Source organism: Theropithecus gelada, chromosome 6, assembly GCF_003255815.1.
Source record: "Theropithecus gelada isolate Dixy chromosome 6, Tgel_1.0, whole genome shotgun sequence".
In the NCBI taxonomy this organism is placed as follows: Eukaryota; Metazoa; Chordata; class Mammalia; order Primates; family Cercopithecidae; genus Theropithecus; species Theropithecus gelada.
The window spans coordinates 146,630,255-146,650,763 of record NC_037673.1 but is presented as its reverse complement, the minus strand read 5'-3'; the positions used below and the strand labels follow the sequence as shown (position 1 = coordinate 146,650,763).

At 53.2% G+C, this 20,509-nt stretch overlaps 1 protein-coding gene across 1 annotated transcript; it reads right to left on the bottom strand.

Annotated features, from left to right (window-relative positions):
• Positions 1 to 1,389: 1,389 nt before the first annotated feature.
• Positions 1,390 to 19,067, bottom strand: CDX1 (caudal type homeobox 1). Its single transcript, XM_025388441.1, has 3 exons — positions 18,532 to 19,067; positions 3,026 to 3,171; positions 1,390 to 2,463 (listed from the first exon to the last, which is right to left on the bottom strand). The coding sequence occupies exons 1-3, from the start codon at positions 18,974 to 18,976 to the stop codon at positions 2,257 to 2,259; spliced, it is 798 nt and encodes a 265-aa protein (XP_025244226.1). The 5' UTR covers positions 18,977 to 19,067; the 3' UTR covers positions 1,390 to 2,256.
• Between the last annotated feature and the right edge of the window lie 1,442 nt (positions 19,068 to 20,509).

Genomic DNA, 20,509 nt, shown 5'->3' with positions numbered 1-20,509 from the left:
GGTCGGGGGGCAGGGTGGGGGAATGCCGGATGAAAGAAAATTCAAGGGGTTTCTTTGCTATGGGGCTTGTCGGAGACTTTGATGTGCTAATGACCCACTGTGACTCTATCAGAGGAGTGGCTTCTGCCGGATTTCCCGAACTTACTTGACCAGAGTTATTTCTTTTTGGTAGACAACTTCCCCAATTTTACAGATGGTGAAATGCAGGCCCAAAGAGGGTAAGCAGTTACCCCAGGGTCGCAGAGCATAGTTTTTTGAAGATCAGAAAACTCTATTCACTCCATGCCAGCCGCTTTTCACCAGCCCCTCTCCCTCTGCTCTTGGAACCCTGGTTCTTTCCCAAGCCTCAGGTGTCCACCATGACTAATGAAGGCCCACTGTCTCCCAGGCCACTGGTAGGAGGAGAGAGAGAAGTGCCTGCTGCACTTCAGGGGCCTGTGCCGGGCCAGGATCCACCTTGTGCACTGTTATCGTGGGAGCAAAGGGCGATGGCAGGCAGGCTGTACACAGTTTTTATGGCCTGGCCACCTCCCAGAACAGTAAACAGAGGGGTAAGCAGCTGGCACCGGAGCCCCCGGGGAGAGAAGGCCCCAGGTAGGAGACTCCCAAGAGTTCAAAAAAAAAGTATACTTTCAGTTCATATTGCTCAAGTTCCTTTTCTCCTTTATTCCCTTCTTGGCCTGATCCACACTCACTAGTCCTTTTCAGTCTCAGTTCAAACATTACCTCCTCCAGGAAGCCTTCCAGGATAAGCTAGGTGTGTGCTCTGCTCTCACTGGATGCTCTGGCTCCCTTGATGCTCAGAGCATAGCTCTGATTGGCCTTTATCCTGTTATATTAGTGACATCTGTGTGCATGGCAGTCTTCCCCACTGGACTGGGGACTTCTGAAGAGCAATTCAGGATCCCTGAAGTCAGACCCTGAGGGGGGCTTTGTAGCTTCTCTCCCGCTCCAGCTGCCCAGACCACATATACCCTGAATGCATTCTCCCCCTCTAGATCTTGTTCCCCCACCCTGGAGATGCCCTTCTCTGTAACCTTCCCCCTCCACATCTTCCCAGGCCTTGCCCTCACACACCTCCTCCAGTCTAGGGGACAAGGGCTATGTGCTTTCCAGGCCCAGCCATGCGTGGCACATGGGGGTGAGCAATGAATGTCATCTATTGAAAGAAAAACCTGAACTGAACATTCCTGAAAAATTCAGAAGACTGATATGTTGAGTCTGATGATTCTGCTTACAGAATGGACTCACATTTTTACATAGTCTCATAGACCGACTCGAATAGTGTTCTGTTTTGATCTTTCAAATGTATTTTAAAGGTGACCTTGTTGTGGGCCTAAACAAATGGGAAAGGAATACACAATTGCTGGGGAAGGTGAGGATGGTTTGTACTTCTCAAAAATGTTTCTTTAATGCTATGTATAATGATTTTTATACATTTTTGAAAAGAGAAGAAAAATGTATTCTTGAAGCTGCATCCAAGAGATTCCACTCTATATACAACACCTGTCCAGCTGTGAGCTCTGCTTGGTCTGGAAAAAGTCCTCTGGGGGCTCCCTGGGCCCTGATGGACAGCCTGGTGGGGGTGTAGAAACCAGGTAGGGTAGACTCTGCCCCCTTCTTTCCTCCCAGGGCCTCCCTCTCAATCCAGAGGCCTCACTGAGAATGATCATGAGGGTTGTGATTCTGCAACCCAGTGGAGCAGTCATCAGAGCCCAGTGCTATGGGTTTTGTGCTTAGCATCCAGCCTGGGGAGGGCTCAGCGCCCTTATGATGGGGGCAGGTAGAGGTGAGGCTGCAGGAAGAGGCAGGTGTGAGGTGACCACATTCCTCCCTCCTCACGTCATGCTCTGCAAGCATTCGTCTTTTTTAGCTCCATCCCTTTTCTCCAGGATCAGTCTGGTCCCCACAGGAGCCTCCAGCTGCACCTCTGAATGTATGGAGGAGGAGGTAGGGCCTGAAGCCTTGTCTAGGCCCCTCCCCCAACAATTTGGGGCTTGAGATGCCCATGGGCGGTTGAGATCATCCACCCTGGACCCTCTTATCCCTCAGAGGTCTAGAACACAGGAGCTGGAAGGTCTTTATCCAACAGGCTTACTGCACAGATGGGCCAAGGGGATGCAGAGGGTGGTAGATGACTGTCCACCATGTCCCAGAACGTCAGGGCTGACTCAGCCCAGACCTCCTGGGCCCACAGGAACCACACTCCCAGCCCCCAAGTCCCCAGGTCTCCCGGTGCACAGGCTGGGCATGGGGCTATGGCAGAAACTCCTCTTTGACAGGCATTGGGGAGGAGGTGGCCAGGAGGCTAGTGTTGCTGGGGCACAGGCCCCCCAGGGACGGCCCGGCTGGGGTGGCAGTAATGTCGTGGGCTGTTGGTGGCTGTGGGGGCTGTTGCTGCTGCTGTTTCTTCTTGTTCACTTTGCGCTCCTTTGCCCGCCGGTTTTGGAACCAGATCTTCACCTGTGGGGTTGGAAGACAGAGATGGAGTGGGCAGCGGGGAGAGAGTGAAGGAGAGAGCTCAAGAAGGAGAGATGAGGCCAGTGAGCCCCTATTTCTCCATGTGGCTTTGTAGTTTATCTCCTTTCCAGCCTCCCAGACCACATGGACCCTGAATTCATTCTCCCCTTCTAGACCTTGCACCCCTACCCTGGAGATGCCCTTCTCTATAACCTTCCCCCTTTCCATCTTCCCAGGCCATGCTTCTTCCAGGAAGCCTTCCCTGTTTTCCCTGTTACTGCTCCCCTAATGTAAATAGCATGTGCACCTTCTACAGCACTAATCATAGCCTGCTGTAGCCTGTGGCTAATCAGATCCCCTTACCCCATCCCCTTTGGGGGCAAGGATATTGGGTTTTGTTAAGGGAGGGTGCTGGTAGCACCTCAGTTTCTGCTGTGCTGTGTGACAATGGCCTGGAGACTCAACCTCTCTGTTTTCCTTCTACTGAGCTCTGTCATCTGCCTGGCAGCCTAGAGACCAGAGTCCTCACACTGCTCCTATGGCTGAGATAGGACGACAGACACACCTGCCGTTCAGTGAGCCCCAGATTGGCAGCCAGCTCTGATTTCCGCCGGATTGTGATGTAACGGCTGTAATGAAACTCCTTCTCCAGCTCCAGGCGTTGGTGGTCAGTGTAGACCACGCGGTACTTGTCCTTGGTCCGAGTCTTACCTGAGAAGCAGAAGAAGCCGGGAAGGAAGGTGAGTTGGGAGGAGGAGGCTGCAAAAAAGGCCCAGGCAGGACCCCTAGGAGGAAGACAATCCAGGCTCCCTGAAGTAGGACCCTGAGGTGGGGAAAGACATACACCCCAGGCTGAGGGAAAACAGTCATTTCCCAGACTCAGACCCACAGACTCACAGTCTGGGAGGCAAGTGCTCCTCCCATGCCCATCAGGGAGGCAGTGAAGTGGGCAAAGCAACTAGCTCAGGGTTACACAGCAGGCTGCTAATGGAGCTGCAGCTTCAACCCAGGTCTCCTGACCCACAGCCCTATTCTGAAGGCCAGCTCCAACAACTTTAAACCGGCAGCTTCCAGATGTGGCTGCACAGCAGCCATTCTCCAGGAGCTTGTGAAGAACACATCCCTGACCAGTTAATCAGAAAGCCTGGGGTTGGAATCTGCATTTTTAACAAACTCTTCAGGTGGTTTTGACTCTGTGGTCAGATATCAGATGGGTTTGAATTCTGGAGACACGGAGGGGATACTGAGCAGGCAAGAGTGATTAAGACTAATGAGACGGCAGCTGCTCCTTCCTCCTGTGCAAGAGAAGAGAGAAGGGAAGAGCCACTACAAGTAGAGGCGGAAGCAGAAATAATCTGGAACTGTCCCAGGTGTGGGCTCCCCAGTTCCTGCCCAATGCCTGGGGATGGCCTCAACATCAGTCAAGGAGGACTGGGGCTGCTGGTGGACAGTGGACCCCTAGGACCTGTCAGTTACCTCAAAGGCTCTGGCTCACGATACCAAGCCCTGAACTGGGCCTGCACGAGGGGCCGGAGGCTGGTCTGCCCAAGCCGTCCACACTTCCCTCTGTGTCCAGGCACCGGGCAGGAGAGATACAGCTCATCCCACAGATCCTCACTGAGTTCCTGCTGTGAGCCAAGCACTGGGTTACAACACTGAGCAAAATCAAGCGCCGGTCCTCATGATGCTTAGGTTCTAGGGAGGTAAGTGGATGAAAAGAAAAATAAGCATATAAAATATTTGATACACTAATTGATAAGTGTTTCAGGAGAAAAGGAGGCAGGGAAGGAGGATCAGGAATTTAGGGAGGAGACGGGTTGTGATTTTAAATAGAATGTGCTGTTGAAGGCCTTCCTGAGAAGGAGAATTTCAGCAAAGCTCTAAAGGAGGTACAGGAAAGAGTCATGCAGGGCCGGGCGTGGTGGTTTACACCTGTAATCCCAGCACTTTATGGGTGACTGAGGCAGGTGGATCACCTGAGGTCAGGAGTTCAAGACCAGCCTGGCCAATATGGTGAAACCCCATCTCTACTAAAAAATACAAAATTTCAGCAAAGTTCTGAAGGAGGTACAGGAAAGAGTCATGCAGGGCCGGGCATGGTGGTTCACACCTGTAATCCCAGCACTTTATGGGAGGCTGAGGCAGGTGGATCACCTGAGGTCAGGAGTTCAAGACCAGCCTGGCCAACATGGTGAAACCCCATCTCTACTAAAAAATACAAAAATTAGTTGGGCGTGGTGGCACACATCTGTAATCCCAGCTACCCGGGAGACTGAGGCAGGGGAACAGGAGAATTGCTTGAACCTGGGAGGTGAAGGTCACGGTGAGCCTAGATTACACCACTGCACTCCAGCCTGGGTGACCGAGTGAGACTCCATCTCAAGAAAAAAAAAAAAAAAGAGTCATGCAGACGTCTGGGGAGAGGCTTCTAGGCAGAGGGAACAGCAAGTGCAAAGGCCCCGAGGTGGGGCATGCCTGCTGTCTGCCTGCTGTCTGCCAGTGAGGAACTGTGAGGAAGCTGATGGAGCTGAGGTACAGTGAGAAGGGGTTGGGACAGGAGACAAGGGGAGGGACTCTGGGTTTTCCTGTGTCTGGGACAGGAGCCACTGCAGGATTCTGAGCAGAGGAGACATGAAGTCTGATGTAGGTTTTAATATTACTCTGGCTAGTGCATGGAGAACAGATTTGTAGGAGGAAGGGGAAGTGCAGGGAGAGCTGCCATAACCCAAGAGGGAGGGCGGTGGCTTGGCTTTGTTACGGTGCTCAGCCTGGGGCCCAGAGCTGAGGTTAATATCAGGGCTTTCTTTGGGACTCGGATCAGAGGTCTGTCTGGTGAGAATACTGGGAGTCATGCTTGGCCTGGGCTGGTGTGGGGCCTGGCTAAGCACCAATTTCCTTTATAAGAAGCTGAGCACGTGGCTATAAATAGGAGGCGCACGCAAGCACTTCCAGACCCACACACGCTCCCACCCAGGCATGGTGGGTCTCTGAAAGACCATCAACCCCTCCCACCTCTCCCAAGTGCCCCCACCACAGCCCAGCCTTCACCTTCCTGGGTCTCAGCCCTGGCCCTGCCTGTCCCTCAGCACCCCTGCACTAACCATCTACCCACCCCCATTCTGACGCCTGTCCCACTCCACCAAGCCCACGCAGCTTGGCAGGACAGCCACTGGGCTCCCCGTGAGCCAAATGGCTTTGTGGAGAATGGGAGACAGCAGATGTTCCTGGGCAGCTTTTCCCTGAGTTTTCTGCCAGAGCAGAGGAACCGCACCGGACGCTTCCACGTCCACTGACCTCAGTCCGCTGCCCAGCATAGCACGGGATAGCCTCGGCCTTTAGCCAGGCTTGGCCCCAGGAAAGGGATAAGGGAGTGGCTGCCCAGGCCTTGGCTCCAGATAGGGCCCCTCCTTGGCCTAGAAAATGCAATGCCGGCTCAAAAACAGTTCTGCCTAATGCCACCAGCACTGGAGACCAACATGGCTCTGAATCCACAGGCCCACTGGGTTCACTGGGCTAAAGCCGGAAGTGGTTGTCAGAGTTTAGTCTCCTCCCACTTTACTGAGGAAGACACTGGGGCTCGCAATGGTTGCATGGCAGCTGGAGGGCCAAAGAAGAGGCCTGGTGAGCCCTTCTAGTCCAGCCTCCCTGTGTAGTCAGGGTCACTGAGGTGCAGGCAGGCACAGGCCTGCCCAAGGCCATGCCCCCTGCTCGAGAGCTCTTGCTGCCTCTCCAGGGCACAACTCCTCATGCTGCCATATTTAGGGCCCACTGAGTCTGCCATGGAGCCTCCAAAGTGTTGGTAACAGAAGCTTAAACAGCAGACCACCCTTCCATTGCTACTTCTGGGAAAGAAGAGCCCAGACCATGGTGAGGGAAGGCCGCTGAGAGCCCTAGGCTGGAGGCCCTTAAAATGCCCAGAGGACTCACAGCTACCCCCAGGAGGACAGGCCTGAGACAGGGCATGAGGCTCCCTGCCCACCCAGACCTTGGCCTAGAGATCACAGACAGTGGTCCTGAAGGTGCCTTTTCCTTAGAGTCCTAGCACCCACTCCTGCCTCTTCTGATGAGCAAGCCCAGACCCATGACAGCCATTTCATAGGTGGGGGGAAATGGGCTCAGAAAGGGCACCTGCAGAGGGCCGTCCTGACTGGTCATGGTTTGAACCAAGGCTCAGGTGTCCTGACCTCAGGCCCAGCTCTTCCACAAGTGAGGGGGTCAGGAGTGAGACCAGATAGAGATAGGGCTTAGCTGCACAATTACTCCTCTCTGTCCTGGCAAGGCTGCCAGTAAAGACCTGGCCCACAGGCCTTGTCACCCCTCTTTGGGCTCTGGAGAGGAGCTGGTGGGCTCAGGAACCCATTGGCCAACTTCTCTCTGGTGGAGCTGCTTGAAACACACAATTTTAGTGCAAGAAAATGGCTCTGCCAAAGAACAAAATGTTTGCTATCACACTGTGTGGCTCAGAAACCGGGGAATCCCATATGCTGTTCCAGGAGTGAGAACTGAAACATCCTCCTTAGTGCCCAACATGGCGATATCTAGCCTCATTTAACAGGCACATACCCTCTGACCCAAGAATCCCACTTCCAGCAACTGATCCTACCAAGAGCTGCCCAAAGCTCCATCTGTTTCTGATAGCACAAGACAAAAGACAACATACATGTGTACAAGCAGAGAGCTGGTGAGAGAAGGGATGGTGCATTCATGGAGAGGAGCATTATGCAGTCATTAAAAAGAAATTTCAAAACCCCATATGTCCCAATATGGAGCAATTTCTAAGATGTGTGTGTGTGGGGGGGAAGCAAGACAGAATAGTGTAAATAGTAATGGTACAAAAACGGGGGAGACACACACATACCCAAACATCTGTGCACCCATACAGTTCTTTCTGAAAGAATATACAAGAAGCCAGTAATAGGGGCTGCCTCTGGGAAGGGCACTAGAGTTTGGAAAGCCACAGGTAGGAGGGAGACTTTGGGGTTTTTAAATCTTTACCAAGTGTATGTGTGAATTCATATTTTTAATGACAGCCAGGAACCCTGGGCTCCAGTCCCAGCTCTGGGCTGGAACTCCCTACTGCCCCAAGATACCTCTGAAGCCTGGAAAGGAGGGGGCAGGGAGGTGCATGAGAGCAGTGGGGTGGGGAGAGGGCCCAGGATGAATTATTTACAGGCCCCTGGGACGCTGGAGCTAAGGGGGAAGTCCAGGCTCCTATAACAGGTGTCTGCTGAGGGGCTGGCCACTCCCAGCCACCTAATGAGTAATCCTCTGGGCCAGAGGCCAGTGAATGGGTGAGAGGGAGAATGGGGAGCCCCTTCAGCTCTTCAGGGCTGTGCACAGAGGGGAAGAGCCTTGGGTAACTCACCGAAATGGGACGCTTTCTCTCTCCAGTTTTGGGATGTGCAGAATGTCCCATCCATGTGGATCAGGCCATCACTAGAGGTAGCAAACTCCCGTCCCCTAAAGCATGCACAGTACAGGCCAATGGCTTCCAATGCCTGACCAGCAGCCTTGGAACTGCCTGGGAAGCTTTTTCAAAGCACAGATTCTGGCCCCAGAAATTCAAATTCAGTGGGGCTAAAATGGGGCTCAAAATTTGGTACTTGAATAGTTTTCCAGGTGACCCTAACATGTGGTTGGTTGGGCTTTAGCTCCACAATTACTCCTCTCTGTCTTGGCAAGGCTGCCAGTGAAGACCTGGCCCACAGACCTTGTCACCCTTCTCTAGGATCTGGGGAGGGGCTGTGGAGCCCAACAGAGGTACACTCTGTGACTCCAGAGGTGTCTCAGGGCAGTCAGGAGTTCCAGCCCAGAGCTGGGACTGGAGCCCAGAGCTCCTGGATGTCATTGAAACCAAACCTCTGGGGTTGTGGAGTGCAGCTTCTCACTGGCTGGGTAACCTAGGACAGTCTCCCCACCTCTCTGAGCCTCATTCTCTGTATTTGTAAAATGGGGAAAATTAATATTCTAATAATAGCCAACACGTCCATGTGCCAGGCCCCTTGTATACATCTCTCAATGACCCATGGAGTTGGGGACTATTACTCTATTTGACAGATGAGAAAACTCAGGGTCAGACAGGACCATGCATCAGGCAAGTGGGATTCAAAACCAGGTCTATCTGGCCTCAGAAACAGCAGTAGAACCTATTAATCAAATGATACGAGGTTTCTTGTAGTCCTCTCCAACCCTGCAGCATAGAAGGGCTCGCTTGAGATAGATGCACAATGTCTAGCACAGTACCTGGCATGCAGGAGGTGCACGGGGAAAGGCAGATCTTACTCGTTTCCAACAGCGGTGGGATGACCATCTGGCAGGAATGCCAGGAAATGGATCTGTGCAATGGGCGATCTGCTAGAAATGACCGTTTACTTATAAGGTCCCTTCCAACTTGGAAACGTGAACCTCCCAATGTTTGTTGATTCTCTGATTGTGTTTGTTATTGTAGCTGAAACAATTCTAAGACCAATTTGACAGTCTGAGAGTCTAGACGCTGGGCCTGCCCAGCTGGAGGACGGGGACAGAAGCCACGGTGGCCTGCAGTGGGGGCTCCCCATCCAGCCTGGGCCAAGCAAGGACAGAGTGTGGCCTCTGCTCCAGCACAATCAAATGGCCCCTAGGTCAGCACTTCCTTTGCCCTCTTCCTGCTGGGTCTGTGGCCCTGGGGGATGACCAGCTTTGGCCCCCCAGGCCTGGACCACAAATCTAGCTTCGAAAACCTTTGTGACTCCTCCCTGAGTGGTCCAGCCCCAACTGGCTGTGCTTCAAGATCCTAACCCCTAATACACACACGCACACAGTCATGCACATCTGTACACACAAGGGCTTGCTAAAAATACAGATTCCCAGGCCCCACTCCAGATCTACTGCATCCTAATTTCTCTGTCATCTTTAACAATGCCCCTGTGGATTCTGAACCACCAGCTCAGAAGTCAGTGGGTCCTGGTCCCAGTTCCATGCCATCTGTGTGGCCTAGAATTAGTTCCTTCTCTCCTCTGGGCCTTGGTTTCGCCTGTGCACCAGTTCAAGTGCCCTCGAGACTCTGCCGCTTTGAGCCGTCTGGGCAGCTGTGAGCCCCACTCCTGCCACCTTGCTGCCTGCCACCCCAGACAACCCCCGCAGGGAGCACATGCCCCGCACACCCTCCAGCCACGTCTCTCAGAGACCCACACTGCATGCAGCAAGAGGCGATGGGGAGCTTACCCATGTATGTGATGCCGGCCCGGGAATGACAAATGGAAGGGCATAGGGCTTTTGGCAGGAGGGGTCAGGGGAGGTGGGAATAGGGTTGCCATGGAATCCTACTGCAAAGAGCCCCCATTTCCAAGATAAGGAAGCAAGTCCAGAGAGCTTATAGTCACTTACTGTGGATGACAGTGCTATTGGCCCTTCATTTGCAGGGCCAATAGGCAAATGAAAAGGTGGGAAAGAGGGGCTCAGGAGAACTGATCTCCTCACTCCAGATAATACTTGTAGGAGCGCTGCAAGGGTGGCAGGACATGGGCCAGCTCAGAGGCGGTGGCGCTTCTGGTGAGGGGCCTAAATTGTAGCAGCATCACACTCTACTGAGGTTTGGGAAGGGCTGGGTGTTCGGGGCAAGCTTCCAGACCTTGCCTGGTGGCAGAGACCTGGGCTGTGGTCCAGCCTGGCCATCTTAGTTGAAGGACTTGACAAGTGACCAAACTTCCCTGGGCTTTCCTTCCCCTGCCTGGGGAATAGAATGGCTGTGAGAGCAGTCTGGAAAGGGTAAAAAGCTATGGAGACAAAAAGGAGAAAACAGCTATTTGCAGAAGCGGGCATGTTGGTGGAGTCCCTCGTGAGAGAGAGGAATGTCGCCTAATGGGGAGCCACAGGGCCAAGAACACACTGGCCTGGGAGTGGGGAGATCTGGCTGGCCCACCAGCTGGACACGTGATCCCTTATTTGGGCCTGTTTCCCCATCTGTACCACCAGGGGGAGGGTCCTCCACTGTGCCCTAACCTCACCAGCTCTACAGTGGATGGATGCCCTTCCTGGGACATCAGGTTCTCTGCCTGACCCACAATTGGGTGCTTGTCTTGGCTGATCTGGCAGTCCCAGGCTGCTAATATCATGGTTCCTCACTCAAGCCCTAGCAGGGATGAAGCTGGCGTGGGAGTGGGGAAAGGGGGACAATGGCCAGGCCAGCCATTTTGGGAGTCCTGCCGCCTTAGCCAGATTCTCCTCCCCACTGTCACCCTCCTTCCTAGTTCGAGTTCTTCATCATCTCTGCACCCTCCTCCTCCAGGGCCACCTTTGCATCATCTGCTGTCCTGTCTTCTTCATCAAGGTCCACAATCTGACCCAGCTTTGGGAGGTAGCAAAGAGGAAGGGACTTTAGAGTCAGACAGAGACTGGTGACTCTCCCCCAGTCGGGCCATGTGACAGTGGTATGTTCCTGGGCAAGTTGCTGGACTTCTTTGAGTTTCAGTTTATTTATCTTCAAAATGAAGACATGAATGCTTTCTTTATATGGTAGTTATGGAGACCAAAGTGATAACCTACTTAACAAAGCACTTATTAATAAAAACTGTGATGACGAAGATGATGATACTACAGAGACAAAGAAGCTGAAAGAGGCAGGAGAGAGGCTGAGTGTGGTGGCTCATGCCTGTAATCCTAGCACTTTGGCAGGCTGAGGCGAGTGGATCACCTGAGGTCCAGGAGTTCGAGGCCAGCCTGACCACCAACATGATGAAACTCTGTCTCTACTAAAAATACAATAATTAGCCAGGTGTGATGGCGAGTGCTTGTAATCCCGGTTACTCCGGAGGCTGAGGCAAGAGAATCGCTTGAATCCAGGAAGCGGAAGTTGCACTGAGCCGAGATTGCGCCACTGCACTCCAGCCTGGGCGACAAGAGCAAAACTCCAACTAAAAAAAAAAAAAAAAAAAAAAAAAACAAGGCAGGAGAGATTCCTCAATGCAAGAACAAGGAGCTTATGCAGAATGGATTTCCATTCTGGGAACTCTTGAGAGGGATTTTTCTGCACTGTCCAATATGACAGCAACAAGCCACATTGATTAAATAAAATGTAAAATTCTGTTTCTTAGTCACACCAGTCATTTCAAGCGTTTAACAGTCACATGCAGCTGGTGACTGCCTACTGGGCAGCACAGATACAGAGCATTTCCATCCTGGCAGAAAGTCCTACTGGACAAACACTGCTAGATCAAACTCCTACCAGGGTCCGGACGCCCACACTGCAACACACGCCTACTAGCTGCAAAGCAGCCAGTTCTTGCATCTGCCACCCATTTATATCCTTCCTGAGTTTTTCCACAGGGGCACCCTGAGCCCAAGACAGCCCTTTAAGATTTACAAACAGCGACTGCATCCCTTCAGGTCTTCTCCTAGGCTGAAGAACTTGAGGCCTCGCTGAACTGTTTCCTGGTGGAGTTTCCAGGCCACTGCAACCTGGCCATCTTCCCCTAGTCTAGTCTGAGAGTGAAGCCCTTGCTACTCCACTGCAGGTGTGGCTCCCGAAGTCTCACATTTGAGGTGGGGCTGCAGTGAGGAGCTCTGCCTCCAGCCTCTTTCCCCCCATGCTGGCTGTGTGACTTCGGTGAAGACCCTTCCCTTAGGCCTCGGCTCCCTGAATGCTCTTTGAGGGTAGGGCCATGCCATTTAGCTCACCAGCACCTATCATGTGCCTGACACAGTGAATACTTGATGAATCCTTGTTGAATACATAAAACAAACCTGCTACTTCCTCTGCTTCCTTAACTCCATAAACAGCACCTCCATCCTCCGGCCATTCAGATCAAAAGCCAAGGTGGCACCGCTGAGTCCTGTCTCCCTTGCTCCCCACGTCCACCCCAGCAGCTGGCGGCTCAGCCTCCAAAGCACAGCCTTCTGTCCATCTCCATTGCTCCTAAAGTTTAGTCCGAGCCACTCATCTAATGGAGAAGAAATGTGCTGTTCTGGGGACAGAAATCCTGCATTTGAAAAAATGCTGAACGCACTGAGCACCCAATAGATGCTGGTTCGCATTATGATTACCATAATAACTGCACAGCACTTATTTGATAAATAGTTCCTTACCTCCTTCATGGCAGAGGAGGTAGATTAAAAACAAACAAACAAATGCAATAATGACAAACTGGGATTAGTAGTAGGAAGGAAAGTGAGCAATGAGCTAAACTGAGTGGGGAGGTGGGGGGAAGAACCCTACTTTACTTAGCTGGGGGAGGTCTCCAGGAACAGACCACATTTAAGCCAAGACCTGAGGTTGAGAAGGAGGCTTCCATGTCATGAACAGGGAAGGAGATTCCAGGGAGAGTGAGCAGCATGTGCAAAGGCCCCCAGGCAGGGAGGAGCAGAGTGAGGGCAGGGAGGGCAGCTCTCTGTGCGCAGGTGGACCCGTCTGCCTTGTTCAGGCCATCATCTCCAATGCCTAGGAGCAAGTTCAGGACAGAAGACACTCAGAGAATATTACTGCTTGCCTGGTTAAATGAATGAATGGGAGAGGCACAAGATGAGGCTGGAGAGGCCAGCAGATTCTGTGGCAGAGGGATTTGGATTTGGTTTCCAGAGCAGCAGGAAGCCACGGGAGGGTGTGGAGCCTAGCTTGCTCCTTCTTTCTGTTGATGGGGGGTTCCATGTGGGGTGCCCCCACAAGCCTGAGGGGTGAGTGTGGCAGGGGGAGGGTCTGTCATGCTAACATGGTGACGGCCCTGACTCCAGACGTGAATGTGGTTTCCATATCCCGGGAGCTCCAACACAGAAGCCTGAGAGGCTGGCCCATTAAGATAACTTCCTACAGACCCGCCAGACCCTGCTGCTAACAAACCATTTTGGACCTTCACAATGATTCCCTAAGCTCTAAGCAGCAATATCTGCCAAAGCAGCAGGGAGACAACACCCAACCAAAAAAAAGCCTTCTGCCACCTTCTAACTGGGTCATTCCCTTTCCCAGCTACATCTGAGCAATGAGGTGTCAAATGTAGCTTCTGCCTGGAGAATCAGTTCTAAACAGCCTGGCCCCTGCTGGGCCCCCCTCCTCCCCCAGCCTCTTACAGTACATCCCCTGCCTGGCCTCCTTTTCCCCACACCTGGCTTGGAATGTCCATGGGGAAGGGGGGATCTCGGGCTCCCCTTCCTGAGTGTGTGGCTTTATTTCATAGATGCTTGCTGGGCTGTAGACTGGGTGTAAACACGGTGCTGCCATGTCCTCGCTGTGTGAGCTTGGGCAGGCCACCTTACCCTCTCTAAGCCTCATTATCCTGATCTATAAAATGAGTCTAATACTAGATCCTTACACCACTCAGGGCTATCATGAGACTTAAGTGAGATCACCCACGCAAAGTTCTTGGCACAGTGCCTGGCATGCAGTAAAGATTTAGCCAATGCCACAGTTATTTGCTCTCTCGCGAGCTCCTACTATGTGCAAGGCAGGGTGAGGATGGGACTGATTAGGACTGGTCCTCGAGGGACTACAGATGGTAAGTGGCAGGCATAAATAAGACAATGAAAGTAGAGAGTCAGTGGTAAGTGTCATGAAAACAAGGGCCTGATACAGTGCTTAGGAGGGAGGAATTAGGGAGGGCTTCCTACAGGAGACAGCCTTGGAGAAGGAACAGCATTTGAGCTGGTGAAGAGCAGGTTCTCTGAGCAGCATTTGAGCAGGAGATGGAAGGGAGGGCAATGCAGGTCGAGGGACCAGACTGGAGAGGCAGGGAGTTTGAGGTCTGCGCTCCAGTGCACCTGCTAAGGACTGGTTGAGGTGGTCACAGGCACCGATGCCCTAAGCAACTACTGTGTGCTAGCTGCAGGGTAGTGCTTTGCAGGCATCTCTTTCGAGATGCAATCCTATTATTATCCTGTTACAGTGGAGAAGCCCAGGCTTGGAGACATGATCCAAATTAACTTGCCTGAAGCTATACAGCTTCTTATGGAAATTCAATTCCAGGTCTGAGACTCCCAAGCCCTGGCTCTTAACTTGCCTTATCTAGTCAAAGTAGCAGGAGAATGGCTTCAATAGATGGTTGAGGCCAGTTCTGAAGAAGGCTCTGATTGCCACAGAAATGGAGCTAGATTTTACAACAAAGAAATGGCATAAAATGAAATGGCAATTCCATGTCAGTAGGGAGCCACAGAATGCTCCTGAGTAGGGCATGTGCCTTGAGAAGGTAAATATGGCAATGGTTTTAGAAGACAGCTGGAACATCATAGAGAGGCTGAAGGTGAGAGAACAGGCTGGTGGCTGTGGCAATAGGCCAAGGGAGAGAGCCTGCAATGTGGGGGGAGGGGAGCATTCATGCCCTTCATGGGCCTCAGTTTCCCCATCTGAAAGCTGACGGAGTTGGACCAAGATCTAAACCTTGCTCCCACAGTCTCATCCGCGTGAATGTCTCCCTAGTCCTGAGACCTCAGCCACCCCAATGGGCTATTAACCTGTGGAGCAGGTTTATTCAAAGGAATTGGAGGCTGAGCCTTCCACGGAAAGATGATGTGTAACCCTCCTAATGAAAATGCTGATATTTAAAACCCTCCTCATGAAAATGCAAAGAGAAAAGGAAAAAAAAAACACAATGTCTTGTAGTCATTTCCTATCCTGGCCTCAGTCAAATGATACTGATCACTCAGAACTGATTAATATTGTCTTTAGGAATCAGAGACTGATTGAAGCCCAACAGCCTCTCTCTCATCTTTCCCATTGTCACCGCCCCCTACTTAGAAGAAACTGAAGTCTCAGTCCCAGCCTCAGCAACCCCACTGCCCCACATGAGTCGGGGTACCATCCAAGTGGAGAGACAGAGGCAGCCAGGTTTCCACTGACCTGAACTGCTTGGTTGGACAGTCACAGGTCCCAATCCTAGGACTGGGACCTCAGAAACCTGTGTGAAAGCTAAGATCTCACCCACCCCCCTGTTCCCCAGAGATGTCTTTTGTCCCTCACACTTGCCCTGTTCATTCACTCAACAAAATATATTGAGCACCTACTAAATGCCATGCACTGAGCTGGGTGCCAGGATGCAGTGGTGGGTTAAGCAGACATAGCTCTGGACCTCATGGGAATGGACAACATACAAACAAGTGTAAGGAAGTGAGTAGACTGGAATTAGTGCTCTGAAGGAAACACAGCAAAGATTCGTAATGGTTGTAGTGGGGAGTCCACTTTGGGAAATGGTGGAGGGCTTCACACAGGAGGTGATGATTAAACTAAGATCTGAAGGGTAAGAAGGATCCACTCTTGCAAAGAATCAGGGGAAAGAGCTTTCCTGGAAGAGAGAACAGCATGTGCACAAGCGCTGCAGTAGGACTTGGCAGGTCTGAGGAACTAAAAGAAGTCTGGAATGGCTAGAGCTTGAAAGCCAAGGTGAGAGCAGCCAGGGATTAGGTCAGGGAGGCAGGCAGGTGCAAATGCTGTAGTCTTATAGACCTCAGGAAGGAATGTGGGGTTTATCCTACATATGATGGGAAACCATAGGAAAATTCTAAGCCAATTCTTCTGACATCCAGCCCAGCTCAGCCCCGCTTGTGTGAAACTGGAACATTCCTCACAGTCTCTGTACCTTGGTTTCCTCATCTACATGTGCGGTCTCTAACTGTCCAGTTTGTCCATTCTCGAATGCTGGAGGCTCAGAAGTGGGGGAAGAAGGGGCTAGCCAGGATTGGTGGCAGGTCGAAGACCTGGTGGCCAGTGCCAGTGGGGATTGGGAGGGCAGTGGCATGCACTGATCCTCCTTCAGCTGTCCTGGACAGCAGCATTGCACAGGAACTGCCCCTGGAAACCCTGTGCTTTCATTGCCCAGAAGGAGAAACTGAGGCCAAAGACAGGAGGGGCTTGGCCTCTCTTTCAGGGAGAGTCAACAGTTTCAACCCAATTCTGCCCCCACTTCAGGAGCACCGGATAGAGAGGCAGCACCTTCTAGCTTCAAGGTCAGGGTTCCTACATCCTCTGCAGAAGGGGGCTAACCTGGCTCCTAGGCAGTCCCTTTCCTGGAGCCTTGGGAACCCCCAGACCTCCTTCTACTTTTCCCTCTACTCTCAGAGAGCAAGGGGGGAAATGCTTTTTTGCGTGCGGCAGACTCATCTGCCTGCAGACAACAGTTTTCAAGCGACTTTTGAGACCAGAGGATGAGCCAGGTTCAGCAGCTCTTGTGCCCAGAGGCACGAGGTGATTTGTACAGAAGATCCTGCAGGATCCCCCAGTCCTCTGACCCCCATTGACACACTCCTTTTCCCTTACACAGTGATGGCCTCTCTCCAAGTCCCTACCCATAGGGAACCTCCCCATTCATCTCCAAAGTCACCGGATGAGCAGGAAGCAGCAAGTGGAACAGAGGAGCAGGAAACGCAGGCTTCCTTCTCCAGAGCCTCACAGACTGGGAACTGCAGGATCCTGAGCACTGGTGCTGCCACCACCTCCTCTCATATAATACAGGCTTCTTAACCCCGGATTTATGGATAAAGCTTCTGGGAGCCTCCAGAACCCCTGAAATTGCCCAATGATGCAACATTTTTTTCCCTAGGAAAAAGATTTGTACCTTTCAGCAGATTTTTCAAAGAAGTCCTTTTGTAACTTAAACAAGAGTACAAACCACTGCATAACCTCCCTTCTCTCTAATTTCACAGATGGTAGAACTGAAACCCAGAAAAGATGACTGATTTAAGAGGAGCTGTTGTATAGAGAATTAGAGCACAGACTTAGTGGTCAGTCCTCCTGGGTTCAAATCCCGGACCCACTAGTTATGGGTTATATGTCCTTGGGCAAGTACTAAAAGTCTCTATGCCATAGTTTCTTCATCTTAAAATGGGGGTGATAATAGTACCCACAATGATGTTTTAAGAGTTAAAGGAGTTAATGCATGCAAGATCTTACTTAGGTCATGCCTGGTCCGTTAGTAAGTGTTCCAAAACATTAGCTGTTATTTAATCAAGGCCACAGAAGCAAGCGGCAGAGTCTGGTTCCCTGTACCTCCCTGGAGGCAGATAGGAGGTTCTATATCCCTGGGACTTCCAAGAAGGGTATATGATTATGGCCAGAACCTGTAGCTCCTGATCAAGGCCAAGCCAGCATCTGCCCCCGAGGCAAGCTGAGGGTGTGTGGGGAGACGGGGGTGAAGAGTGTGAGGAGGTGGGGGAAGTCCCAGGCTTATTCCCAGCTGGGGGAAGGGGAGGAGGGGCTGGACATCAAAGGGTGGGCAGGCCAGCTTCCCGCCCCCAAGGCTAGGTGGCCTTTGTCAGGACAGGCCGGACACAGTCGGGACAATGGAACATCGTGTTCACTTTCCGGCCAACAGGAGTCACTACCGAGCTAAGGCAGAGCCAGTTACATGACAAAGGGGGGACCCATAACGGAGGTCAAGCCGCCCCTCATTAAAGTTGGGCCCTTTGTCCTGCCCCCTCCCCTGCCTTTGAAGAGGGCGGATCAGAGAGGCCTGCCTGGGGGCAGGAGGTTCACAGGCTCAGGAGCCAAACAGTAGCCCCCTTCCCACTGCTCCCGCTTCCCCTCCCCCGGGGTCAAGAGTTCAGGGAGGACCCTGGGAAGGTAAGGTACAGATCCCTTGCCGCAGTCTGGCCAAAGAGGGCTCTTTTTCAGCCTGAAGGATATGACCCGGCAATCTCTTGACTGTATGATGGGGAGACCCAGCCCTGGCCAGGAAAGTCACCTGCCCTGTTCACGGTTAACGAATCGTCCCTTCTGGGGCGAACTTGCCGCCTTTGCCTAGGGTTGGGTTAGGAGTGGAAGAAGCAGATGAAGAGCAAGGAGTCGGTGTTGCTAAATGAGTGTAGGACACCAGTCTGGGAGCCTGCGTTCTAGTTCGGGCCTTGCTCCGCGGCCGCAGGCGCATTTCCGCACTTCGCAAGGGATCTCGGTTTCCCTATCTGTACAGAGAGAGGGTTAGGCTGAGCTGCTGAAGGCTCCGACAGCCTGAGACTCAGGAGAGGGAGCTCAAAGAGCAGCCCCCCGGGGCGAGAGTGGACAGGAGGGCCACACTCCCGGGAACCCGAGCAGGGCCGGAGCAGAGGTCAGACACGGGGTGGCCTGGGTCGCGCCCGAGCACCTGCAGGTCCAGAGGTGCAGGGCGAGGAAGGGGTCCTTACCGCTGCCACTGCCGCCTCCGGCCGCCACGCTGCGCCGCATCCACTCGTAGGGCGTCCGCCTCTGCGCTCCGGGCGAGGACGGTGTGCCCGGGCCCACGAGGGGCTGCGCCAGGAGGCCCGGGCCGGGCCCAGGGGGCGCAGGCACCGGGCTAAAGTCCGGAGGGGGCCCGAATGCCAGCGGAGCTGGGCTGGCGGCAGGGGCCGCGGGGCCCGGGCCGTAGGCGGCGGCCCAGTCGTCTTTGGGCGCAGGGAAGGGCGCCCCCCAGGCCGTCGGGGGCGCAGGGGCCGGCTCCAAGTGAGAGTAGCTGGGGAAGTCGGGGTACTGCTGGGGTGCCGGGGGCGGGGCCGGGGGGCCGTAGGCTTGCGGGCCCAAGCCCAGGCTGGCGGGCCTGGCGGGGCCAGGGTACACGGGCGAATCCTTGTCCAGCACATAGCCCACATACATGGTGGCCGCGGGGCCTCCCGCGCATGCTGGGCCCTGGAGCCGCCGCTGCCGGCCGCCCCGACGACGAGCAAACCGCTCACCTGAACTCGCCTGTCCTGCCGCCGCGCCCGCCCCACCCAGGCCTTTTATAGCTCCGGGCCGCCCGCGGCCCCAGCCGAGGCGGGTTTGCATTTCAAAGCGGGGGGAAGCCTCCGGGCCGCGAATCAAAGGGGGAAACCCGTCGGGGGCGGGGGGTTCAAAAGGAGACAAATTGCCGCCCCAAGCGGGAGGTGGACTGGCCAAGGCCTGGAGGGGGTGGGGGCGCGGAGGGCGCGTCTTGGGCGAGGGTGGAGGCCGCGCTGCGAGTGGAAGTCACTTGCCAGGGGGCGGCCTAGCGGCCTGAACATCTTGTCCTTCCAGTGGCCGCGTGGACGGCCCTGCAGCCCCATTTTACAGGTGGAGGAACAGGCACCCAGGGGCCAGGGGGATTCTTGGCCAACTTCACACAGTGACCAGCTTGAGGTGAGGGGCAACGCAGACTTCAAACAGGGCTCCCGTCTGTAGGATCGCAGGTCCTTAATCTTTCGGCGGGGAGGGGTCACGACCCCTCTCGTCATGGAAGCTGTGGATGTTTTTCTCTGGGGAAATGCACATATGCACATACATACACGAGTCTTCTTTACAGTCGGGGGATTGCCTGGGTTGGCCTTCTAGAGAAAGTGTTCAAAAGGCACAGTGTGTGTGTGTGTGTGTGTGTCTGTTGGGGGGGTCTTCTGGGGACATTACAGGAAACTTTTAGCAAATTATCTTGATGACCCTGTACCCTCTTTTTTTAATTGAGAAGTTTCAAGCATACACAAAAGTAGAATTGTATAATGAACTGCTGTGTACCCATCACCCCGCTTCAACAACTATTAAGGTTTTGTCACACTTATTTCATCTACTCCCCGCTTTTCTGAAGTATTTTAAAACAAATTCCAGACATCATGTCATTTTACCCCTACATACTTCAGCACGCATCTCTAAAATACATGGACATTTTCTTACATAATATGCCATTATCACATCTAGCAAAATTAACACAAATTCCTGGGTATTACCTAACACACAGTTCTTATTCAGAGTACTCCAATTGATTCAAAAATGTCTTTTTAGCAGTTGGTTTGTGTGAATCGGGATCCAAAAGCCCTGATCCATTTATTATGGCTGGAGCCCCCTTGGGATTTTAAATGCATCACATGTTCCTCCACCCCATATTAAGGACTGGCAGGCCGGGCGCGGTGGCTCAAGCCTGTAATCCCAGCACTTTGGGAGGCCGAGGCGGGTGGATCACGAGGTCAGAAGATCGAGACTATCCTGGCTAACATGGTGAAACCCCATCTCTACTAAAAATACAAAAAACTAGCCGGGCGTGGTGGCGGGCGCCTGTAGTCTCAGCTACTTGGGAGGCTGAGGCGGGAGAATGGCGTGAACCCGGGAGGCGGAGCTTGCAGTGAGCCGAGATCATGCCACTGCACTCCAGCCTGGGAGCACAGCGAGACTCCGTCTCAAAAA

Bases quoted from the DNA above. Each gene is read 5' to 3' on its own strand.
- CDX1 (XM_025388441.1), bottom strand. From the start codon at position 18,976: ATGTATGTGGGCTATGTGCTGGACAAGGATTCGCCCGTGTACCCTGGC. The intron at 3,172-18,531 runs GTAAGGACCCCT...TCTGCTTCTCAG, and splicing joins CGGAGGCGGCAGTGGCAGCG to GTAAGACTCGGACCAAGGAC. The intron at 2,464-3,025 runs GTGTGTCTGTCG...CCAACCCCACAG, and splicing joins TGGGGCTCACTGAACGGCAG to GTGAAGATCTGGTTCCAAAA.